A 27,031-nucleotide genomic window follows, 5' to 3' on the forward strand; every position below is an offset into this window, starting at 1 on the left:
TGATACCATGTTAATTTTAGGTATGTTCTATGCTTAGAGCAATTTATTTCAATTTTCACAGTTAGCTCAATATATTTTCCAGATTAGCAATCACATTAGCATAATAGTAAATTATAGATATAACATAAACATTAATTGCAGAAGACAAGCCAAGACAAGAGGACACAAGATGTGGCGCTATCCAAGGACAAACCCTAATGTGGGGAAACCCTTGATCAATTCTTCTTATATGTTCTTCAATAGTTCAGCAGAGAGAGAGAGAGATAGTAGATATACAACAAAAGTCAACATTTTGACTTATCTAAATAAGAGCATATATCATCTCTACGAAGATGATACATGAGGTAGTTGAACTGAGTTGAAGACATGTTGCTTCAATTGATTCTCCAAGGTGACTCCATCACCTATCATTGTGTTGCACCTCATCATCATGTTGCACCTCACTGTGTTGCACCATGCTGCATCCATCATCACTAAGCTGCATCTCATCATGCTTCATTAATCAGGATTGTACCCATCACTGTACTGCTGCACTATGCTGAGCTCTTCGTTGCACTATGCTGCCCCCAAATGCATGTTGCAATACCTCATCATCCTGCTGCTGCAATATCCTAGTGCTACAATACATTCTTGTAGCTGCTATATGTCCATCATTACCACACTGTCCCATTGCTGCACCAATGTCTAGCAGTACTGATCTACACCTTGCTTCACTATCACTACTATGTTGCACTGTACATCATGCTATGTATTGCTGCTCCTATGTGCACCATGCTGCACTGTACAACATGTACTCATTGCTGTTTCCATTGCTGTACCAATGCTGCACCATGTACCATTGTTGCACCAAGTACCATTGTTGCTCCTATGTACCATTGCTGCACCAATGTACCACTGCTGCACCAAGTACCACTGTTGTTATGACTGTGTTCTGGTTAGGGCATCACTGTGGCCCAAGTCAGCCCTAAAACATATCCACACAGTCCCTTAAACAGCTGTCTTCCTCCACAAGTATCCTTTGCCTCCACGCTGCTGATCAGAGCACTTTAATACCCTTGGACAGTCCTACACATGCCCTGATTTGGTGTTAAGGCCTGCGACCTACCCAAGGAGAAGTGGTGGCTCCCTTCACTGTTGTTCTGGGCATAGACAGCCCTCAATACACCCTACGTTGCCCTCGAAACAACTCGTAGGGCTTGCAGCCTACACTGCCCTTCACCAAGAGTTTAGCACCCAAGAACACCTCCACGCAGGCTCAAACGACCTTCCCTTGTCTCGGCTCTTTAGGGAGCTTCCTTGGCCTCCCTTACAGCAAACTCGGCCCTCCAAATGACCCATAAAACATACCTCTATTACCACGTTGTTCAGTTCTCCTTTGCTGCAGCTAAGATAGAGCTTCCCTTGCCTCCAATGAGTTCCTTTTCTTCTTGTGCGTTGCCTGCTAGGGCATCATCTAGGATTGCATTTAGACTTCAAGCTTAGGCTCCTTCCCTACTACGTCTAGGGCTTCCTCCTCTTAGACTTCTCTTCCACTAAAACCCAAAACAAGTGGAGAGAAATCAAGAGTGAAGTGTGTGCTAATGACTATCAAGTCACCTCCTTTTATACTAAAACATTGAGCACACGTGGGGGTTATTTGGTTGCGGGCCAACCTTAACGAATTGTTCCATAACACAAATAAATTCATATCTTCATGAATACTTATCGGAATCGAATGATCTTTAGATCAATCCTACACCTCTCGATGAGAGGGATCCAAGAAAAATATCAACTGCCATAAATAAGATGACCCACATGGAGTTTGGCCCTAGTTGCCAAATTTAACAAATCTCCCGCTTGGAAGATTCGTGGCTAAATAGCGAGTAGACTCGCTAAGCAGTAGAGCGTACAAAGGTGTGTTTGTTTGTAAAATGATCATGATGCTGCAAAATGAGAGCTCCTTCCTCTTTTATCACCTTGGGCCCTCTTGGCCCCATGTGGGCCTCTCCTTCCACTAATTCGATTCCCTCCAAGCTCATGCAAAGGCCAAGTTCGGATTATTCATGTGGGTGGCCCCCACATTCCACTAGCTTCCGGAAATAAAGTCGAATTCCCTATAGCTCCTAAGTTCTACGTGTGGGGTCCTCCTCCTAAGCCAAAAATGATGCCAAAAATGTGGTGCTGCACCCTGTGACTAATACATTTGAGAAGGGACATGACAAAGATCCTCCCATGAGGGTTCCGCTTGAGTTGGACATTGAGTTAATGGGGGCTTGAGGTACTTCTTAGAGCTATGAACGACCATAGGGTGAATGGTTCACCTTCCCCTATTGGTGCGTTGTGTACAGGGTGAGTGGTTAACCTTCTCCTATGATACCCCATGATGATTAACATGTATGTAGGGTGAGTGGTTCACCTTCTCCTACTGATGCCCCAACATATATCTTACCCATGTAGTCTGAGACTAATGGGAAGTACATCTCATTTGGCAAGTGTGTTAGGAAAAGTGGATAGGGACCATAACAATATCGATGGATGCATCATGTACTGCCATACTCCCTATGTCTAGGATGCATGGTGTTCAACAACAACTTGATTTGGGATCAAGTTTGATTGAGGTTCTACCTCTAGATTGACTTTTGTCAGTGGAGAGTGGTAAGGTCTTGTGATTCACTCTCGATCGATTCTTCTTTATTAATCATATCAGTGTTCAGCAAAGCAGAGATGAGATGAGATACAAAGATGGTTCATGATGATCGATGATGATGGGTGGATTGGTAGGTGGAATTCTCCCTAGTTGAGAGGGACTGTTAAAATTGACAACCAGGGCCAAATTCCACCTTGGGACAACTCACTTTATGGAGATGATGATTGCATTAAATTCCTCTTTTCGAGAGGACTAGAATTGATATAAATATCATCCAATTTGGACAAGCATAAGTGTGTTTTTGAATTTATGCCCACAAATGTGCAGATTGTTCAGGTCGGCGCCATCATCACATAGGCTCATGAAGCCCAATGGACGTGACTCTTCACCCTCAACGACTTGTATAAATACAAGTTCCCTCTCACCTCATTTGGCATCATCATCACACACATTTCTCCTCTCTCCTTCTCTCATTGGTTCGTAACTTCGTACAGCTATTGGGCATTCTCTCTGTCACAAGTATGGCACAAGGAGGTTGAATTTTTTGGGCAAATTGCAGGGCCAAATTTCAGGACTGTTGCAGGAGTTTGACCAGTGTTGACTGAGCACTTTGACTCATCCTTTGACTGTGATTTTTGTTTGAAAATTTCTTTTTTCACAGGCCACACAGTTTGTTATAGGAACCGAGAATTTATGGGCACTTTGATTGCAAGGTTGATCGCAGCCCTGACCACAGAGTTGACCAAGTTTGACTATAGTTTTTAGGACTGTTTTGGGCTGACTTTGACCACCTTATCAGGCTGAGTTTGGCTGGGTATGACCGAGCTCCAAAAAGGAAGATTTGTTGTTGCATTGACCATCTTTGACTTTCTGGTTAGGGCTTAATTTGGCTGTAGATTTGACAGGGCTGTTTTGACTGTGATTTGGCAAGTCAAATTTTCACTTTTGTACTCTCTCTCTGCTGAACATTTGATATAACAATAAGAAGAATTGATCAAAGAGTTTTCCCCAAATTGGGGTTTTTCTTTGGCATCCATCAAATCTGGTGTCCTCTTGTCTTAGCTTGCCTTCTGCGTTTTATTTTATATCTATAGTTAGTGTCAATGTTATTTATGGTTAGTGTGATTGCTATTGGAAAACTGAAATGCAAATTGTCATTGGGTTGCTAAAGGAACATTCTAGTAATTGTGCTATAAGCATAGAACATACCAATGTTATCTAAATTTAACAATATCAAACTCTGCTGCCATGTTCCTTTTGCAGTCCTCTATGAGCCCTGATGACCCAGTCAGGAAGAGATCATCCACATACAATACTAGGATGAGTGGCTCATCCTCTACCATCAAATAGTAAAGGTTGGGATCTACATCACTCTTGACGAATCCCATCTACTGCAAGTAGCTGTCAATCCGACCATACCATGCCCTGAGAGTCTGCTTGAGCTCATAAAGAGATTTCTTCAGCTTGCACACATGAGTGCGCCTCTCATGAGTTTCAAAGCCCTCTGTTTGTTCTATATACACTTCCTCTATCACCTAGTTCAAGAATGTTGTCTTGACGTCCATATGGTGAATTTTCCATCCCATTTGAACTGCTAGGGATATAACTGACCGGATAGAAGTGTATCTGGCAACTGGGGCGAAGGTCTCCTCATAATCTATCCCTTCTTTCTGTGCATACCCTTTTGCCATGAATCTCGCCTTGTACTTCTCCACGTTGCCATTTGTAGTGTACTAGATCTTGTAGATCCACAGCGAACCTACAATTGACCTATCCACATATCTTGATACTACCTCCTAGACATCATTTTTCATGAGAGAACTGTATTCTTCCACCATGGCATCCACCCACATCAGATGTTGTGCGGCTTCCTGAAAGCTGGAAGGTTCTGCAACCTGGGCCACTAATGCTTGGTACCTGTCAGGTTGTCTGTGCTGTCTCTTGCTCACCCTAGGAGTTCCAACAAACTCCTCAGCATCTCTCAATGTTTGATGAACCTCTCTACTGGCAAGACCACTAGTGGTGGGAGGTTCGACCAACTCCTCATCCTGCCTTTGTTGCTCCATCTCCTATGAACTCATTGGATCTCCTGTACTTGAGGAATGTTGGTACTAGTTACCGTACTAGATCCCTATGATTGTCCTATTGGCAGTCCCGCTGGCTGCCCCTGCTTCTGGACCAATGGAGCTTCTACTGGATGATTCTCATCACCTACAGGCATCTCACGAGATCTTCTGAAAGCTCGGTCCTCCATGAACTTCACGTCTCGTCTCACCACATTCTTCCTATTGCTAGAATGTAGATCTTGTATGCCTTGGAGGTTTCACTATACCCAACGAGAAAACCCTTTTCTACAGTTTGATCCAATTTGGTGCACCTCTCATTTGGCAAGTGGCAATAAGCAACGCTATCAAAGATCCTGAAGTGACTAACTTTTGGCTTCTTTCCTGTGAAGACTCCTTCTGGCGTTTTCTTCCCCAATGCTCTATCAGGACTCCCGTTCTGAATATACACTGTGTGTTACATGCTTCTTCCCATAGGAATCTGGACAAATCCTCGTCATATAACATAGCTTTTGCAGCCCCGACTATAGCTCTGATTTTTCGCTCCGCTACTCCCTTCTGTTATGGATATGGAGTTTTCAACTCTACTCTGATGCCTTCCTCGCACAAAAAATTGTGAAGTATTTATTAATATACTCTCCACCATTATCTGAGCGAAGCACCTTGATCCTTTTCCCTGTCACATTCTCCATGAGGGGCATAAACTCTCTAAAATGATCGAAGACCTCATCCTTGGTCTTCAAGAAGTAGATCTAGGTTTTCTTGGAATGGTCATCATTAAAGGTGACAAAATATTTGGTCCCACTGAGAGCTCTAGTGGACATTGGGGCACAAATATCTAAGTGTATGAGTCCTAACACGCCTTCTGCTCTGCTATCACTTCTTGGGAATGTTCCCTGTTACCACTCAAACTAGCAAGGGACCTAAAGGGGTTTATAAGAGGTCAACTACTAGGTTCAAGACAACAGTGGAGGCTTAGCCCACTGTCACCACAACTAAGTCTCCCTGCTCTTTACGGACTTTCACCGATGGGAGGAGTCCCGGTAGTGTAGGGATCACTTGTAAAGTATATGTCAATGAATAGGTGGAAGGTGACCCTAGAAACCCTTTCCCAAGGATGGAGTGAAGAATGGAACTTGCTTTCTCTTTAAGCAAGGGACTTGGTCTTCCAAGGGTAAGGGGTGAGGATTGGAGGGTTGAGGGAGAGGGAATAGACTTACGGATGAGGTTCTCAATCCCTATAATCCTTGGGAAACTTGGATTCCCAAATGGTCCTTGACAAATAATCTTTATTGAGAAGTGGGACCACATGGGGCCAAGTGGACCAACCCAAGTTCAGGGATGGAATGCAGCAACCAATGATGTTCCTATCCTGGACAAGGTGAAGGGAAAAGACCAAACAAGAATATTTACTTCAAAAGATTGAATTGATCCTATTGAGGTCTAGCCTTGGGGATGCCTAGGCAAAATTTGATCCTGTAGCTAGGGCTCAGGATTCTCGAAGATTCCATCGTTAGAATTGCCTCAAATTTGGAGGAGAGGGAGGGGACCCACCAACGCAGTAGCTTGTAGGAGATAGATGTTTTTCATTGGGTCAATTCTCGGGAAATTGATGCCCTAGGTGACCTTTGAGGGCTAGACCTGGGAAAAAGTGATAAAAGGTGAAGGGGATGACCACCCTTTTTAGGGATTAGTGCCTAATTCACTTGGGGATATGGATTCAAGGATGATGATGAGTAAGAACTTGGTTTCTTGATCAAGGAGGCCCAGAAAGTCAGCGTCATCCAGTGTTGAGAGAAAGAAAAGAAAAGTGACCTTCAAGCATTTATACTTCAAAGCAAATGATGCAAGCTTATCGAGACAAAAAATCTCTAGGACATTTCATATTGATTTCTGGTAGCATCGGATGTGCTCTAAGTCTCAAATTTTGTAGAGAAGCTTAGGCACATGTATTTCAAAGAACCCAGAAAGCGTTTTGGGAAATTCCACCCAGAAATAGTTGTATTAAAATAATTATTTATTTTTAAAGGGACCCTAAGTCTAAACTTAGGAAAATAAAATAATTAAAGGGCATTAATATAAACTGTGGGTGTAACTTCTAGAAGAAGACGAGGATCAAGCATAAATGATCTTAGCCATTGATTAGCTTCTAATCCGGGCCGTTGAATATCAACGAGGAGATTATTTAAGGAGGCTTGAGGGTCGCTTGGAAGACATACAGAGAGTTCAAAAGTTTGATTTTCTGAAGTAGAGCAACTGTCGGTAGAATTTCGATAGTGAGCTGTTGCAGAGAGGGGCAGAGAGAGTTTTGGCTGGAGGATCTTCTTTGGAGCCAAGAATGCTCAAAAGAGAGGCAGAAAGACACACAGAGGAGGAAGCCCAGAGGGTAGAAAGCGTGACGCAGAGACAGGAAGGGCTCACGCAGGCCCCACGCAGAGCAGCATAGCAACTTCCAATGCAGAGGTCCAAATTTGTTGAAGGCGCTGATGTTTCTGAGCTAGGAGGGCTAGAAAAGGCTCCTGAAGGTAGATCGATTCTCAGTTGGGCTGACACAGTGACTTAGAGGCTAACGCAGGTCCCATGCAGGAGCAACGCAGAAGTAGCCGGGGAACTTGCAGTTTAGCTGCCGGATCAATCGGGATCAACAGTGTTGAGTGAGGTAATCTCACCAGTCTTTCTTGCCTAGTCATTTTCTCTGTAACTGAATTGTCGGGAGGGCATCCAGAGTTGTATTCATAATACTTGCATAATAATAAAAACCCTCAGATCTGCTACACCGGTTTTCCCGCATTGGGTCTTTCAGGGGACATTTGTGCAAAAAATGTTGTCACTTGTGTGTAACCTTCTCTATTGTTCTGTTCTTGTTTTGGGCAAATTAATTAATTAAGTTAAGGCTGTAGTTGTATTAGCTTCGATATTTGTTGTAGAAAGTAGTAAATAATTTGTTTTAGTAATTAACAAATAGGAGAAGTTTAAAACTTTAATCAGTTGTTGCAGTAGTAGATTCGGGTGGGATTCTCGAATTTTCACATTTCGTTCATATAACATTGGCCCATACATTAAATTAGCTAAAACATGCTCAATTCCACATTTCAATAATGCAGCAACTAGCCCTAATTTTAGCAGCATGCAACAACAAGAATAATAACATCAAAATTTACTTACAACGTTATAGAGTATATCCAACCAAAATTTCATTTACAAGACAAAGCTCCAAGACAACATAAATAGCCCAAATCCATACGTCAAAATTCATCCATCTCCAAAAAATATCCTCCAAGGACAAATGCAAAGTTCTCTATGATTAGAGAGATCCCAAGTCAAGTGATGATCCAAATGAATGTATCTAACATCAATATATAGCCCCCTAAGGAGTACAAATTAGCCTATGGGCCTACATTAGCCCCTAATGATAAAATAATGTGCAAATAAGACCCCTATTGGTGACAAGCCCACCAAACTAGCTCACAAGTGGAAAAATAAGCCTCACATGAGGCCAAATAATAATATGTGCACGTAGTGGGGCCCTCCAAAGGCCTAATAATGTCCTGAAGTGCCATATCGAGGAATAAATTCCTCGAAATATGATGGACAAGGGGATGGCCCCTTGTTCTCCAAGTAGTAGACCTGTGGTGCTCCTAGTGGGTCTGAGGGCACATAAATGACCCCATGGGTCTCCATATGGATCGGAGAGGGTTGTAGATCCTTTGCAAGGGTCTGAGTGGTGGAGTGAATGCTGCCATGACATCGTATAAGTCTTGGGACACCTGCCAAGGGTATGGGGCTCCTGTGGGGGCCTGCTGGGCATAATGTACCAAGCATATTACCATCATCGCAAAAGTGGATCACTAGTAGTCTCTCTGAGCATCAATGAAGATCCGTGGAGTGTTGTTTTCTGTTGTGGAGGCGAATGACTCTCTGCACACCCTATATGTGCCAATTTATGTTGGAATTTCTAAGTTTAACCCATTAGAAATTCTTCCTGTACTATCTGGTTTATTTCTTCCTGCTTGTTTAATTACATAACAAATTATTTACCATGTAAATACTGAAAATAAACACAAGTACAGTATCAACATCTACAGATCATCAACTGAAAGAAAACAAGCACACAAGTGACACCGTTATTTTTGGACCAATGTCCTCGGAAAAACCCAATGCGGGAAAACCGATGCAACTATTCAGAGGGTTTTATTATTATGTAGTTTTCAAAATACAACTAGGGTGCCAGAAATGGCTCACTCAACAGAGAATGCCCTCGGCAGTAGTACCTCTCCTCGGACACAGGTATTCTAGCTGATTAATCACCGGATGAACAATTCCACAACAACAATTGCAGCTACCACTGCTTTGTGCCACTCTGATAGGGACTGCGTCACCCTACCCAACTCACCAGCACCCAGTCTGTCCCACGAAATCCTTCTAGCGCTACCTCTTGGCCTTGTGTCAGCTCTGCTAGCATCTGCGTCAGCTTCTGGAGCTTCTGCGTCAGCCCCTAGACCCTCTGTGTCTCACACGCTGGCCTCTCTTGGCTGCCTTTGTGTAGCACCCTGCTGCCTCTGCGTCAACCTCTCCTGGCTCTGTGTTGTTCCTCTGGTACCAACTCTACCTCTCTACTATGTATTCACCGCCCCTCGCTGCTGATCACTAATTCCATCTCTCTTAGCAAATCCCGCTCTAGAGAATAGAATGACTGATCACTCTGGTGTGTTCTCCAACTGACCCTCAAGCCTCATCTTATACTTTTCTCGTTGGTCCATCAACGACCGAGATTAAATCTCTAATCAACAACTAAGATTAGATTTGGCTTGATCCATGACTTTTGGAACATTCTAACCCAGTTTTATATTACTACACATTAATATTTTATTTTTCCTAAGTTTGGACTTAGGAACTTCATTAAAAATATTAATTATTTTAATATCTCCCAAACCGGTTAGAATCTGTCCAAACCATTTCTGGGTCTTGGAGATCTCATGAGCTTTAGCCTCTCCACCAATTTTCGTTGCTAAAGCACATCTAATACTACCCCAAATCAACACTCCCTCTTAGTGAGGACTATGCTCTAGTAATACTCCACACTGAGCATCACCTTGATTATCCGACCCCGGTCCCTGTGCTGATGCTAGGCCTCCCCGCCCAACATCCTTTGCATTGCTGCATCCTGTACTGCTGCCCATGGCCTTGCCACTGCCATTGTTGCATCTGTACAACAGCTCCCTCTGCATCCATGCTGCTGCTGGTCCATCCTCCCAGCACTGCATCCCCTCTCATCATGTTGCATCGTGCTACTACATACTGCTACTGCACTGCAACTCAGTTACTGAGAAGTAAGTAACTGATCCACCCAACTTCTGACATCCCTGTCAGGCTAGAAACACTCCCGATGCTGAAGCTCCCTCTGCTGCTAACAAGTGCTCCTTCTACTGACCTTTGCGCTGCTGCATCAACTCCCTACGTCTCGCATCGTTGCATGCCTCTCTGTGCCATCCTGCACTGGTGCAACACTCCTGTGGCTCTCGTACTGTTGCAGCCTGCTAGCCTCGCGCTTTCCCGGGACTCCTGCACTATAGCACTCTTTGTGGCTCCATTCGCATCCGTTTCTACTGACATTCCCCAGTCCCGCTGCTCCTCTTTAGGGCTCCCGTAGCAAGGTATAATCCAAGAGGTTGGGTACCTCAAGGATCCTACCCATCATCGCCTGTAGTCCGTCTGACTACATCATTATGTCTCCCCACTTCTTCTCAAGTGGCACATGAGCACTCATGGCACAATTGTCATCCTCCTCAACTTCTTTCTCCGCCCTTGTTGGCGCTGCCTTGGTCTCAGAAACCTCTCCCTTACTCTTCTTCCTAGGACACTAGTTCGCAAAATGACCCAGTTCCAACAATGGAAGCATTTGACCTTAGAGAGGTCCTTCTTCTGTTGAAGTTTCTATGTTTACTTAGTTTATAAACCTTTCATGCACTTTTTCCGATTTATTCCTACCTACTTGTTATTTTTCTTTAACAAGTTATTTACAAAGTAAATACTGAAAATAAACACTAGTGCATGCTCAACATATTATAGATCAGCAACCAAAAAGAAACAAGAACAAACATACCACATGACACCATTATTTTTGGACCAATGTCCTCGGAAAAACCCAATGCAGGAAAACCGGTGCAGCTATCTGAGGGTTTTCTTATTAAGCAATATCAGAGTACAATCTGGGTGCCAAAACTGGCCTACCCAACAAAGAATTTCCTTAGCAGCTATACCTCACAGTTTGAGAGAAATCTCCTGGCTGAAACCCTGGAAAATCCTTCCGGCAGCTCCTCAGCACAAAACTGCTCTGCAACCCCAGCGTCTGCCCAATTTGGACTGTGTCAGCCCCTCTTTGTCTCACGCTGGCCCTGCATCAGCCTTTCTTGGCCTACGTCAGCCCCAGGAGGCCCTGCGTCAGCTTCTTGGGCCTCTGCGTTAGACACACTGGCCTCTCTGGTGCTATGCGCAGTGCTTGGCTGTCTCTGTGTGGCCCTCCGTGAGCCCTTGCTGGCTCTGCGTCACTCTCCTTAGCTGCTGCGCTGCTCTCCCGACACAATCTTTGCCTTCTCTATTTCTCTGTACTCAATGCCCCTCAGCTGCTCTCCCGATCACTAATTCTATCTCTCTTAGCAAACCCCGCTCTAGAGAATAGAATAATTGATCACTTTGGTGTATTCTCTAAGTGACCCTCAAGTCTCCTCTTATACTTTTCCTGTTGACATCTCAATGGCCGAGATTAAGTCCCTAATCAACGACTAAGATTAGATTTGGTTCGATCCATGTCTTTTGGACCATTCTAACACAGATTCATATTAATACACATTAATATTTTGTTTTCCCTAATTTTCGACTTAGGGACTTCATTAAAAATATTAATTATTTTAATATCTCCTGATTTGTTGAGAATCTGCCCAAACCCTTTCTGGGTATTGGAGATCTCATGTGCCCCAACCTCTCCACCAAATTTCGTGGCTAGAGCACATCCGATGTTACCCCAAATCAACACTCCCTCTTAGCGAGGACTGTGCTCTAGCAATACTCCTCACTGAGTATTACTCTGATCATCCGACATCGGTACCTATGTTGATGCTAGGCTTTCCTGTCCAACATCCTCTGCACTGTTGCATCCTGTACTGCTATCTATTTGTACTCCATTATGCTCATAAACAATAAAATGGCTCAGAATTTTAGTGCAATTTCTTGTGTATTACTATTCTGGAATCTGATATATTTTGTGTGTGTGTTGGAATTTTGGTTCTTGTACATAGTTCATGCTTCTGTTATTCACTTAATATTTTCATTAGGAATATTACATACTCTAAGTCAATGCTAGTTCAATGCCTATTTCTTCAAGTAGACTTGATACTTTTCATAGGCACATATCCCTTCCTTTGTCAAAAATGGAAAAAATTGACTATATATGCAACACACCTTGTATTTTTTCTGTTCCCATCTCCAATTTTTCCTTCATGAATCATCAAAGATAATTTTTCGTTTTGGATTTTAAACAAACTAATTGTTGTCATTACATATTGTATCTGGTTGTAGGAAAGACAACTTTATAATTAGAATATTATAGAAATAGAAAATTTGAATATTCTCTAATAATCTGTTTCTCCTTCTTTTGTTATGAAGTTTGTTATTTTCCGTAGAGGTATTGGGATTGACCACACCAGTGGTTATTTTATTATGGAGAAGGTGGATATGCTTCTCTCTCGAGCTTGGAACTGGCTGCTTCTGCTGACAGGGTAGGCAGCTAGTGGTTGGGCATGATTTATAATGGATACTTAGTACGATGGAGAAACTTTCTCTTAACATTGGATTGAATTTCAATTGGGATCTAATTTATATGAAGCATTAATTCTGATTTGGTAGTTTGTCATTTCTTACTTCACCTCCTTTTCATAAACAGACTTGGATATTTTTTTATGAGAACCTCCACTGATAAAGGTAAAACAATTGTGCGTTCGGGCTACCAGACAAGCTTGTTGCTTTCCCGTTATATAAGTAGCAAAGAGTCAACACAAATGAACGAGAAAGATGGAAACCCATTGGGCAAGGGTCTTTATGTTGAGCGCATACGATTTGAGAACATGGAATGCAGGTAATGGTTAATGTTAAAATGAATTTGTTTCAGCATGCTGTGTTATTGTGTATAGCTTATAGTTTGTATAAATGAAGGAAACTATATTGATTTTGACATCTGAAATGAGAACCTGTGACTTATTTTCATTCAATGCTTTGCAGTTTGAGAAATTTGTTCGGAAAAAGCACAATTCAAGAGCCAACATTTGAGCAGATGATTATTATATACAGGTAGCATGTTCATCATGAACTACATTCAAAAACAAAGAAAAAATTTAGGAGTTTTTTTCGTCTTTTTACTGTGCCCAAGTGTTTAGCAATCCATGTTTCTTGAGGGTAATAAAATCATAATAATTTTAGCTTTATTGACCTCAACAAATTTTGTATCTATCGTGGTCCACAGTTCAAGTTATTAGAGTCATAGATGATAGCTGAAAACTTGGGAAACTTCCTAAAAGGGATGAAGTAAAAACTGTCCAGCATAGTTTAGCACGACTGTAATGTTATTTAGTTTGCTGGAAACATGTTAGCCAGGAAAGCATTGCTGTTCAAAGAGCCCAAAGTAAAATTTGTCTGGAACAGCTAGGTATAATTATTTATGTTATTGGCTTTGCAGGCCAGCAACACCGCACAGTGACAAATTTCAATCTGGTAATAGGAGTATCCACATTAAACACTATAAGGACATTCCCATGGCAGACATGGAGACAATTCTGGTAAGATTTGGAATGCACTATGAGATAAACCATAACAAAAATGTGTTGAGAGACTAAAACTCAATACGCAAATTGTGCAGCCAGCAAAGAGGAATCCAGGCTTGACACCCATGGATTGGGTCCAATTTCTTATTTCGGCCGTAGTTGGTTGGGTAGGTCTTAATTGTCTTTGTGCAAAAAATGGTATGCACTAATTACAGATTATTCTTGTATAGTTGACGTGTAAAACTCATAATTTTACACAGGATAAGTTCCCTCTTGCAGGTTTCCTTGATTGGTTCTCTTGAAATGCCAGGAAATTTTTGTGTTGCATTTGCAATTTCAAGTGCACTGGTTGGTTATTGTACAAACATTTACTCTATGTACGTTTTTCTATTCTCAAAGGTTAAAGCCATTAAATCTTGCATTGTTTAAATTTTTCTATATCTACTTCTCAATTCTTGCATTTCAATTTCACATGATATAGAATAATTTAACATGTCATCAGCTTGTTCAATCATCTTAGTCAAAGGCACATGTCCTGCACTCTAGCATACGGAACACAGCTGACATGCTGATCTGTTTCGTGTTTATTTTTGGTCTGTTGCAGTGGTGAATAGAGACCTACCATTTTACCATAAGTTATAAGTGACATAATAGACATTTACAAACATTTTTAACTATTGCTTTTCTTACGATTGTTCCTCAGGTTAGTTGTAATTTCAACTTAAAATTCTTTATAACAAAGCTAAGTGAAAATGAAATCTATCCCAGAATGATAGGCCCGTGCCTTCATTTTTGACTCCAAATTGTCACCCACACTTGTTCAACCTTTTTCGAATTATCATATTGAGCTATTTTAATCCTGTTGCTCTTTGGCAGCCTCAACTTATCATGGTAGTGGTACTATTACCCACCACCTGTGGGTGACACCCATAGGAGAAAACTTTCTCCTAGATGGTCCTCAGCTGGCAGCCAGCAGCTCCTTGCAGCCACCAGATAGCTCGATGTACCACCATCTTCACCATCTGAGCAAGCCATTATGCTTCCTCGCCCATCTATTATGATCGTATGTTTGAAGGTGGGCCTTCCAACCCCAAAGTTATGGCTTTCATTATGTATGTTGGGTGTTTTTGCTTACTTATCATGGACACTTTTGGGCATGGGTTAGTGAGGGGATTCGGCAGAATGGGCTTGGTTTTGTAATATTCCCCTTTCTAAAGTGGCTCCAACTACTGAGTTTTCTGAGCTAATGAAGTTTATTTCCAGAGAAGTGTTTAGTCAACCAGTTTGATGACAGAGCAGTGTAGGTGTGATTCCTTGTTTGTTTGCCAATACTTAAAGTACAGAGATGAATAGTTGCTTAAACAAATGACCCCATTCAAAGGAAAGACACATCATAATATTTACCACTTGAAATATGAGAGTTATATCACTGAAACTATTAACCTTCTAGCATAGAAAAAAAGCTCAGATTTACACACATATAAATATCAGCACTTTAACAGTGATTATATGGTTATTTGAGTGACAATATGTTAATTTTAGGTATGTTCTATGCTTAGAGCAATTTATTTCAATTTTCACAGTTAGCTCCATATCTTTTCCAGATTAGCAATCACATCAGCATTAAAGTAAACTGCAGATAGAACATAAACATAAATTGCAGAAGACAAGCCAAGACAAGAGGACACAAGATGTGGCGCTAGCCAGGGACAAACCCCAATGTGGGGAAACCCTTGATCAATTCTTCTTATATGTTCTTCAATATTTCAGCACAGAGAGAGAGAGATAGTACGTTTACAACAGAAGTCAACACTTTGAATTATCTAGATAAGAGCATAGATCATCTCTAAGAAGATGATACATGAGATCAGTTGAAGACATGCTGCTTCAACTAATTCTCCAAGGTGACTCCTTCACCTTGTTGACCACTACGTGTCAACTACCTATAGCAGTACGCCCCCTTTTCTTCGCACAAGGGATAGCGCTGGATCGACGTGTCCGTGCCATTTGATTGTCATCATCTGCGCGATTATGTTATGTTGTAAACCCAGTCTGCATGTGTAAATTGTAAATAATCTTAGTAGATCTGAGTCATGTATGTAAATTGTCTAGGCAAACCTATTTTCTAGTGATAATCTACGTTCCAGAAGGTTTTTTGTCTCACCGATCCATGATCGGCAGAGTTTTCATTCAGCCTGACCCCAAAGCCGAAATGGATTTTGTCATTAGAATCTTAGGGGAATCCTAGTGTACTTGGTCGAGTCTATGTAAATCATTTGCTAGATTATAGTTGTTTTGTAGAACTGGGTGGTCTATGAGGGTCTATGTCAAATGGGTTTTCCCCTTTGAAATGTAAAATTGTAAAAGTCATGATGTAAAGTGTCTTGAGGGTTAGAAAATGTTTTAATCCCCTCATGAGTCCTATGTCCTAGGTCCTAGGTGATTTTTCCAAAGGGCTAAGTTTGAGGATCCAAAAAAAAAAATAAAAAAAATAAAAGATATAATTAATAAAAAATAAAAATAAAAATTAAAAAATAACTAAAAATAAAATAAAATAAAAATTAATTAATTAATTAATTAAAAAAAATAAAAAAAATAAAATAATAATAAGTCAAAGTTTTGAGGAAATAAATGCAGGGTTTTAACTTTTTAATATATTAAAATGCATTTAAAATTTCGACAGATGAGATTGAAAGGGATTTTGATCCTCATCGACAGTTGAGATTAGTTTAACATGGATCACTCAAACTAGCCGTTGGGAATTTTTCCTTTAAATAGGGTGTCAGGGGTCATTTGAGATCAGATTGGATCCGAGAGTCTGGTGCTAAAGAAAGCTCTCTTGTAGCCATTTCTTGTGCAATAAAGAAAGACTTTGGGGTTGAAATCTTGTTGGTGTTACTCTTCTGGAAGTGCTGTAAGATGATTTATTTTTCTGCATAATTTTATTTTCAGCCATTGATAATAGCTTGATGAAGATTGATTTAGGCACAGGTATCTTGTCTAATCTCTGGGGTTTGAATGATAGTTTAGATTCTGAAATATAATGGCAGGTATCTCCATTTGATCTGGATTTCACTATTGTTTTCTCCCTCTATGTTAATGGTTGATTTTAAGCTGTGCAGGAAATCTTAGTTTTGAGTTTACCGGGCGTTAGGGGAAGTTCTCGGCTGAACCAGCCAACTCCCGGATTGTGTTTTTTGAAAGAGCCCAGCCAGTTTTAATTCCGGGCTTATCATTTGAATTTTTCTTATGAATGCAAGAAGGGTTTTCTGAAGTATCTCACATTAAGTTTAAAATTCTGAAAATATTACTGTGGATTATTGACAAATTTGGCTGCTTAAGAGTCGAAAATCTGTAAATACTATAATTATTTAGTTGGTTTTAGGGATTTTAGGTTTTGTTTCTTGGACATTTTACTTTTGGGTGTTCTGTTTTTTGCCATTGTAGGTTGCAGGTACAGATCTTGAAAAATTTTCGGGGTTTTCGTTAGACAAATCTGAATGCAGGGCAATTTAAAATTTACTAGAGAATTTACAGGGTTTTCTCTGAAGAAAGTCGAGGTTCTGTCCAGGCTATCTGCTTGCTGGGGTTCCATTTATAGGGTCTAGGCTATCTGCTTGCTGGGGTTCCATTTACAGGAATTTTTTCAAATTTTTTTTAAGTTGTGATTGCCTGACTGCTGCCAGCAAACCCTATGGCAGCCTCGGTTTTCCTGCCAGGACGTTTTTTTCTATACTTCCGCAGCCTTCACGCTTCATCTTTTCCTTGTTGCCATCAAACCTTCGTTTTCTTCATTTAAGCTTCACGCATAACCCTTAGCACGTTTGTTTCATGCAAAAGTCCCCACACAGTCACCTCCTTCATGCTGCTCTCCCTCTCTTGTCAAGCTATCAAACCTGCAAAATAAAACCTATGCCCCTTTCAACACAGCAAAAGCATTCCCACGCATTTCCCCTTGCTGTCTGCAATTTCTAGCTCCAAACCTATATCACACTATTGTCAATCCTTCAGCAAACCCGCAAGTCGGAAATCTCCCACGCTGTTCTCTCTCTACTGTCAAACTTCATCGAACCTGCAAACAAAATAAGAACTCAAAACACCCACGCAGTCTTTTGGTCTCCGCGACTTTCACCATTAGCGTTCCCTTTCGCAATCCTGTCCATCGTCCGCACAGTCTCCCTACTTCCTCATGTCTCCCCTCCTTGCCTGCCGTCGAAACCTGCACACGATCAACCCATCCGATTTTGTTTCTTTTAGTTTTGTAGTTATATGCGTTGGATATCAGGACTTAGGGTTAATATTTTTTAGATTTAAATTTTTTATATAGATTTTAGTTTAAATATTTTATTTCATTTTTGCTCTATTTAAATCTTAGAATTTAGAACTCTATATAATAAAAAAGGAAAATTCGTTTAAGTTTTAGGTTTTGAATTAGATTTTTTTTTTTTAAGATTAGATTGTTTTAGTCCACGTATATATGTTAGTGTGGGATAGTTAGGGTAGAGTTAGATTAGTTTAATAATTAGACCTTAAATTTTTGTTTTTAGTTTTAGATTTATTTAGTTTTGTTTAATTTTTGACTTTAAAAAATAACATAAAAAATAAAAAAAATTCATAAAATGTTAAAAAGTTTCTTTTTATTTTTTAGACTTTAGTTTAGATTAGATTTTATTTTTATTTAGGATCTTAGTTTTGTTTTATTTTTAGACTTAAAATTTTATAAAAAATATAAAAATATTTTTTTTTTGAAAAAGACTAATTAAAAATTGGAAATTCTTTTAAAGTCCTTTTTTTGTTGTGATATAGTTAAATGTGCTTAAAATGTTTATATCCGGAGATTAACTATTTGAAATCTGGTCAACATTTAAAATTCCATGGTTGTTTAAAGCATTCATTCCTTAGAAATTTAATTGCTGGAATATTGTCAAGGCATTGTGTAGTTGTTGATTACCTCGCATCTGGCAAAATTAATCTTTGCTTGGGTTATTTGATGATAAATGATTGTTGATCATGGAATTATAAAGTTCATGTTTTTGCAGCTTTTGATAAACAATTATTTAATCATTAACTCCATAAGGCACTAGTACATTAATTTCTAAATCAATCAGGTGCTAAATTGCCTTGCTGTGTCTCCCAACCCAACTGGTCCACAGTTGGTCTTCATTCATCCCATAGGGTCTACCCCCCTTAGCCTCGTGAGACGGCTTAAATAGAGAGATCGGGGATCAGGGTGATAGCCCCGGTCTGAGCATTGTCGTGACAATCTGTGCGACAACATTTTTTGGCGCCGCTGCCGGGGACATTTTATTCTCGGCGTTTCAACGACATTCATCTTCTCATTTCTCATCATTCTTTCATCTTTCTCATGTCTCATTTGGGCTGGCAGATTCAACATTTTTTGGCATCATTTGGATCTTTTCATCACCTTATCTTTCGTCATATTAGCAATTACTCTTCAGTTCGTTTCTTGTTTGTGTGGCGACTCCATTTTATTTCTTTTATTTTACCCAGACAAGAAGCCTCCCTCATATCTGCTTATTTGTTTCTTTTTGGATCCTAGAATTAGATTCATTGTTCAAATGGCGACTCCACTTCTTTCATCTCTTAATTTTCTTGAGCAGGGATCTCTCTCTATCATCCATTTGGTCCCTCATTATTCATCATGGATTATTCGTTTAAACCATGTCATTTTACTGATGTTCGCCATGATATTCCGGAAGTGGCCATTTCCAAATTACCTATGTTCTCAGGTGGTGATTCAGTCATTGTTAAAAAGCATCTAGGTGGGTTTACTCATATAATGATCATGTATTGTAGATCTCCTCAGTGTAATCATGAAGATGTCAAAATGCGTCTATTTGTCCTTTCTTTAGAGGATGATGCTTTGAATTGGTTTAATAGTTGTCCTAAAGATTCTTTCACTACTTTACAATACATTGTCAATGCTTTTAAAGATAGATATGGTGATCCAGATAGCTCGCCTTGTGCCCCTAAAATTGTGCAACAGAATGAAAGTAATCTTATAAAAGGTCCAGTTGTCGATGAAAGATTTCAAGACAATTCTTCATATCAGAATGTGCCATCCACCTGTACCATTGCAGATCAAATCCATGATGGTGGAAAAGCAGGGACAAATTATAAAATCAATGTCGACAATGAAAAGGAAGACCAGAAGCAAATTATACAAGAACTAATGCGGCTAGTAAAAAATATGGAGATCAATCAAACTAACTACACCAATGATGTGAGAACTTTATGCACCCACCTGGAAAAACATAACAAGGAGATGGAGATCATGCAAAATCAGCATGCTAAGGAAATTGAGGCCATGAAAACTAATCATGACACATAAATTAGTTTTATGCAAAGCAAGTTATCAAGCTTAGAGGAAAATATGACAACCATGAAAGCTAATCATGATAGGGAAATTAATTTTATGCAAAATAAGTTACTGACCATGGAAGAAGACCATGCCAGGGAAATCAATGCTATGAAGGTTGAACACTCTAGTCAGATGGATGCTATTACAATACAAGTTCAGAAATTTCAACAACTGTCAGAGGATGAAAGAAACCAGGGAATGTCAATAGATCAGGAGCCTCCTTATCTGTTACAACAAGCTCCATCTTATTATGAGGTCTTTTGTTCCATTGAAAAGTGGATAAATGAAGGTGACCTGGATAAAAGGGAAATTAATAATCATGTTGATGCTCACACGGTTAATCCACCAGTCATAGAAGATCAAGTTATAACTCATGGCACCTGTGAGATTGATCCATCATCCTTGGCAGGGCAGATGCAGAATGAAGAAAGACATGTCACACATATCTTACATACTTCATCTGAGAGCTTTGAAGCAAAAAGTTCCACGTCATCAGTGATACAGCCTGCCACGAAGAAAAAGCGCAAGAAAAAGAAAACGAGAAGAAGATTTGATGCATCAGACGGCCGCGAGTAGTTTGATTTTCGGATAGGGAAAAGTCCTACCATATGCAAAATTGGACATGGAACATCCGAGAAGCAGCCGACAGATTTGCCTTAAAGCAGGCAAATGCTCAGTATACACTATATTGAACACATTTGATGCCATGGGGCATCCTCTATATTTCTAGCCCTACTCCTTGTTTTTTCAGCATTTTCATTTTTGTTTTAAGATTAGATTTACTTTTTCATGTTGTTAGACTAGTTAATAAATGAAGAGCTTATATCTTTCCTGTGCTTAATGTTATATGATGAATTTTGAATGGACGCTACTTATGTTTTGTTGTGTATTGCGTGGATGCAGATTCTGGATTCTCACATTCCTACAGTGCAGCAATGTGTCCGCAAGTAGAGTCAGATGTTGACCACTACGTGTCAACTACCCATAGCAGTACACCCCCTTTTCTTCGCAAAAGGGATAGCGCTGGATCGACGTGTTCGTGCCATTCAATTGTCATCATCTACGCGATTATGTTATGTTGTAAACCCAGTCTGCATGTGTAAATTGTAAATAATCTTAGCAGATCTGAGTCATGTATGTAAATTTCCTAGGCAAACCTAATTTCTAGTGATAATCTACGTTCTGGAAGGTTTTTTGTCTCACCGATCCATGATCGGCAGAGTTTTACTTCAGCCTAACCCCAAAGTCGGAATGGATTTTGTCATTAGAATCTTAGGGGAATCTTAGTGTACTTGGTCGAGTCTATGTAAATGATCTGCTAGATTATAGTTGTGTCGCAGAATTGGGTGGTCTATGAGGGTCTATGTCAAATGGGTTTTCCCCTTTGAGATGTAAAATTGTAAAAGTCATGATGTAAAGTGTCTTGAGGGTTAGAAAATGTTTTAATCCCCTCATAAGTCCTAAGTCCTAGGTCCTAAGTGATTTTTCCAAAGGGCTAAGTTCGAGGATCCAAAAAAAAAAAACAATAAAAAATTAAAGATATAAATAATAAAAAAAATAAAATAAAAAAATTAAAAAATAACTAAAAAATAAAAAACAAAATAAAATATAAATAAATAAATAAATTAAAAAAATAAAAATAAAAATTGAAAAATAAAATAAAATAATAAAATAATAATAAGTCAAAGTTTTGAGGAAATAAATGCAGGGTTTTAATTTTTTAATATATTAAAATGCATTTAAAATTTCGACGGATGAGATTGAAAGGGATTTTAATCCTCATTGACAGTCGAGATTAGTTTGACATGGATCACTCGAACTAGCCGTTGGGAATTTTTCCTTTAAATAGGGTGTCAGGGGTCATTTGAGATCAGATTGGATCCGAGAGTCTGGTGCTAAAGAAAGCTCTCTTGTAGCCATTTTTTGTGCAATAAAAAAAGACTTCTGTTGTTACTCTTCTGGGAGTGCTGTAAGATGATTTATTTTTCTGCATAATTTTATTTTCAGCCATTGATAATAGTTTGATGAAGATTGATTTAGGCACAGGTATCTTCTCTAATCTCTGGGGTTTGAATGATAGTTTAGATTCTGAAATATAATGGCAGGTATCTCCATTTGATCTGGATTTCACTATTGTTTTCTCCCTCTATGTTAATGGTTGATTCTAAACTGTGCAGGAAATCTTAGTTTTGAGTTTACTGGGCGTTAGGGGAAGTTCTCGGCTGAACCAGCCAACTCCCGGATTGCACTTTCTGAAAGAGCCTAGCCAGTTTTAATTCCGGGCTTATCATTTGAATTATTCTTATGAATGCAAGAAGGGTTCTCTGAAGTATCTCACATTAAGTTTAAAATTCTAAAAATATTACTGTGGATTATTGACAAATCTGGCTGCTTAAGAGTCGAAATCTGTAAATACTATAATTATTTAGCTGGTTTTAGGGTTTTTAGGTTTTGTTTCTTCCACATTTTACTTTTGGGTGTTCTGTTTTTTGCCATTGCAGGTTGCAGGTACAGATCTTGAAATTTTTTCGGGGTTTTCTTTAAACAAATCTGAATGCAGGGCAATTTAAAATTTACTGGAGAATTTACAGGGTTTTCTCTGAAGAAAGTCGAGGTTCTGTCCAGGCTGACTGCTCGCTGGGGTTCCATTTATAGGGTCCAGGCTATCTGCTTGCTGGGGTTCCATTTACAAGAATTTTTTCGAAATTTTTTTAAGTTGTGATTGCCTGACTACTGCCAGCTAACCCTCTGGCAGTCTCGGTTTTCCTGCAAGGACGTTTTTTTCTATGCATCCGCAGTCTTCACGCTTCATCTTTTCCTTGCTGCCATCAAACCTGCGTTTTCTTCATTTAAGCTTCACGCATAACCCTCAGCACCTCTGTTTCATGCAAAAAGTCCCCACACAGTCACCTCCTTCACGCTGCTCTCCCTCTCCCGTCGAGCTATCAAACTTGCAAAATAAAACCTCTGCCCCTTTCAACGCAGCAAAAGCATTCCCACGCATTTCCCCTTGCTGTCTGCAATTTCTAGCTTCAAACCTATATCACGCTGTTGTCAATCCTCCAGCAAACCCGCAGGTCGGAAATCTCCCACGCTGTTCTCTCTCTGCTGTCAAACTTCATCGAACCTGCAAACAAAATCAGAACTCAAAACACCCACAGAGTCTTTTGGTCTCTACGACTTTCACCATCAGCGTTCCCTTTCGCATCCCTGTCCATCATTCGCGCAATCTCCCTACTTCCTCACGTCTCCCCTCCTTGCCTGCCGTCGAAACCTGCACATGATCAACCCATCCGATTTTGTTTCTTTTAGTTTTGTGGTTATATGCGTTGGATATAGGACTTAGGGTTAATATTTTTTAGATCTGAATTTTTTATATAGATTTTAGTTTAAATATTTTATTTCATTTTTGCTCTATTTATATCTTAGAATTTAGAACTCTATATAATAAAAAAAGGAAAATTCGTTTGAGTTTTAGGTTTTGAATTAGATTTTTTCTTTTTTTTTTCTTTAGATTAGAGAAAATTCCATGTTGAAGATCCTAAGAGACCTCATAATGAGATAATTAAAGAACAATCTGACATTGGGAATTATGCTATTCTATCTAATTCCATAGTTCTTCCCAATGATAAGGTTGATGAAAAGATTGGGGATCTCAAGGATAAAGTTTGGTGGATGTATTTTGATGGTGCATCATCTGGGCATTGTAAAGGTGCAGGAATAGTATTAAAATCTCCCCTAGGTCATATTTTCAAGTTTGCCTATCAATTGGAATTTGAAGCAACCAACAATGTTGCTGAATATGAAGCTTTGTTGTTGGGTCTTGAGTTGGCAAAGGCTTTAAGAGTTAAGTTTCTTAGCATCAAGGGGGATTCTGACTTAATTATCATGCAAATTAAAAATAAATTTACATGTAAAAATCAAAGGTTAAGGAATTATCGAAATGTTGTATGGGATACTATGGAATACTTTGATGCCCTTGACCTTGAAGCTATCCCGAGAGAACATAATAGTTCAGCAGATGAGCTTGTCGTAGTTGCTTCTACTTTGCAGTTATCTGATGGGTTGATCAAGGATAAGATAAAAATGGAAGTTATATTTAGGCCTTCTGTTCTAGATAACTTAGAGCATTGGCAAGTTTTTGATGACGAGAAACAAGTGATTCGTTTTCTTGATAATTTGGATGAGTTTGAAAATTTTCAGATAGATTCTAAGGAGGATGGATCTAATGATCATGAAGATATTATAAATCCTACTCCTAGGAATGTTGTTTCTTTAGAACAACGCTTCGATCGGCATGATGCCACAAAGATGAAAGGGGAAAATAAAATGGATCCAGGCGAATTCATCAAGGTAAGCATTGGTACCTCTGGTGATCCCAAGATTATCAAAATTGGTAAGGGTACTAACGATGAAGAAAGGAAAAAGTTAACCAATTTACTTCGTGAATATCGGGATGTTTTAGCATTTCCTTATGATGAATTAAAAGGTTATAGGGAAGATGTCATGGAGCACACTATCCCCTTGAAAGATGAAAATGATAACCCCTTTTGTCAAAAGCTTAGGTAGATAAATCCTAAGTTAGCCCCTTCGGTTGAAAAGGAGTTTTCAAAGATGCTTGCAGCAGGAATTATTGCTCAAACAAGGCATTCCACATGGTGTTCCAACTTGGTGATTGTTAAGAAAGAGAATGGTACAATTAGACTTTGTGTTGATTTTTGAAACTTTAACCTAGCATGTAAGAAAGATAATTACCCTTTGCCAAACATGGAGACTATGTTGCAAAGAGTAACTGGTTCTAGAATGATGTCATTGCTAGATGGTTTTTCTGGATATAATCAGGTATGGGTTAAGGAGGATCGTCACAAAAGTACATTCACCACACCATGGGGTACTTTCGAATATATTAGGATGCCATTTGGGTTAACCAATGCTGGGGTTACGTTTCAAAGGGCTATGGATGATGCCTTCAAGGGTTTAATTGGGAAGATTATCGAAATTTATCAGGATGATCTTACTGTTTATTCTAAGGATGGTATTAGTCATGTAAGTCATCTTAGGCAAGTTTTTGATACATTTATCAGGATGATCTTATTGTTTATTCTAAGGATGGTATTAGTCATCTTAGGCAAGTCATCGGGCTCTCATATAAGTCATTTCTATAGATGGAATCAAGATTGATCCTGAAAGAGTTGAGGCAATCCAAAAGATTCCTCTCCCCCATAATCTTAAATCCCTTCAGTCTTTTCTTGGAAAAAATAATTTTCTTAGAAGATTTATTCCAAATTACGCAGAAATAGCTAAGCCTATTCAAAGTCTTCTGAAAAAGAATGTTAAATTTTTATGGAAAGAAGATGGCAAAAAGGCTTTTCAGGAAATCAAAGGTGCTATTGCCAAAGCCCCTGTTTTATTTAGTCTCGATTACTCGAAGGATTTCAAGATTTTCTCTTTCGCTTCTAAAGATACCATTGCTGGTGTCTTATTGCAGAAAAATAAGGATGGTCACGAGTAGCCTATTGCTTTCATGAGTAGAGCACTTCAAAATTCTGAATTAAATTACAATACCATGGAAAAGCAAGCTTATGCCTTAGTCAAATCTCTTAAACATTTCAGAACTTATGTGGGCTATTCCAAAATCATTGCTTTTGTCCCACATTCTGCGGTTAAAGATATATTAACTCAAATTGATTGCTTAGGGACTCATACTAGGTGGGTTACTAAAATACAAGAATATGATTTAGAGATTAGACCCACCAAGTTAGTCAAAGGTCAAGGCTTGGCTGAAATGATGACTGAAGGTAATGAGAAAGCTCTTGGTTTGATTTGTCTTAACGGTTCATCTTCCCCTGAGCTGTAAAGATTAGGAGAGCATGAGTGGTACAAGGACATTATTTATTACTTGTTAAATCTTGCATGTCCTAACCATTTAGCCGCTCATAAGAGAAGGGCTCTTAGATTAAAGCCACTAAGTATTGCCTCATGAAGGATGACCTTGGATGGAGAAATCTTGAGGGCATAGTACTTAGGTGTGTTGATGGAATTGAGTCCAAGAAGTTAATTTCTGAGTTTCATTCGGGATTTTGTGGTGGTCATTATGCTGCTAGAACTGTTGCCCACAAAATTCTGAGAGCTGGTTATTATTGGCCTTCGATTTTTTCTGATGTGCATAAGTTTGTTAATAGTTGTCAAGCCTGCCAACTGTTCATTGGGAAACAAAAGCTTGCTGCCCTGCCCTTACAACCTGTGGTTGTGGAGGCACCTTTTTAGCATTGGGGTCTGGACTTCATTGGGAAGTTTCATGAAAATTCTAGCAATGGCTACTCATGGATTTTGACTGCTACTGATTATTTCACTAAATGGGTCAAAGCCATCCCTACTAAGAATGCCACTGAAAAGGTCATTATGGATTTCATTGAAAATAATATCATTACTAGATTTGGTGTCCCTGCTAAGATCACTACTGATAATGCCAAGGCTTTTAGTTCTTCAGAATTTTCATCTTTTTGTTTCAAGTATGGCATTGTCTTATCTCATTCATCTAATTACTATCCTCAGGGTAATGGACTTGCTGAATCAAGTAATAAAATTTTTATAACCATTATCAAGAAGATAGTAGGAGATAATAAGCGATCTCAGGAAAGTAAAATAAAGTATGCTTTATGGGCAGATAGGATTACTAAGAAGAAAGCTACCGATAAAAGTCCCTTTGAATTAGCTTATGGCTTGGATGTAACTTTACCTGTGCACCTTAAAGTGCCAACTTATCAACTCCTTAAGCATTTTTCTACTAATAAAGATGTTGTTCAAAATAGAATTGATCAGATTGTGGAGTTGGATGAAACTCGTAGGACAACATTTGATAATATGTGTAAAAATCAATCTAAAATTAAGAAAAGCTTTGATAAATCATCTCGATCTAGATCTTTGTAGGTTGGAGATATGGTACTCCTTTGGGATCGCATGAATGAAAAACCTAGAAAACATAAATTTGACAGTTTGTGGCTGGGACCATACATTATCCGAGACATTGTTGGGCCAAATTCATTTCACTTGAGCAGATTGGATGGCGAACCACTTGACTTACCTGCAAATGGCCAAATGTTCAAGCTATTCTTGAAAGATGACATATGATGCCATGGGGCATCCT

General features: G+C 39.4%; 1 protein-coding gene across 2 annotated transcripts in view; it reads left to right on the forward strand.

Annotated features, from left to right (window-relative positions):
- Nucleotides 1–27,031, forward strand: part of LOC149203911 (uncharacterized) — a 392,823-nt gene that overhangs the window by 132,638 nt on the left and 233,154 nt on the right. For both annotated transcript variants that reach the window (XM_089403607.1, XM_089403608.1), the window contains exons 6-11: nucleotides 12,352–12,464; nucleotides 12,629–12,820; nucleotides 12,964–13,032; nucleotides 13,418–13,517; nucleotides 13,598–13,669; nucleotides 13,782–13,879. In XM_089403607.1, coding sequence (XP_089259733.1) covers nucleotides 12,352–12,464; nucleotides 12,629–12,820; nucleotides 12,964–13,032; nucleotides 13,418–13,517; nucleotides 13,598–13,669; nucleotides 13,782–13,879 — 644 coding nt within the window. The remainder of the gene's footprint in view (nucleotides 1–12,351; nucleotides 12,465–12,628; nucleotides 12,821–12,963; nucleotides 13,033–13,417; nucleotides 13,518–13,597; nucleotides 13,670–13,781; nucleotides 13,880–27,031) is intronic.

The sequence above is a fragment of the Pinus tabuliformis genome, chromosome 2_1 (assembly GCF_031772625.1).
Source record: "Pinus tabuliformis cultivar Carrire ecotype Pingquan chromosome 2_1, CPIR1, whole genome shotgun sequence".
Lineage (NCBI taxonomy): Eukaryota > Viridiplantae > Streptophyta > Pinopsida > Pinales > Pinaceae > Pinus > Pinus tabuliformis.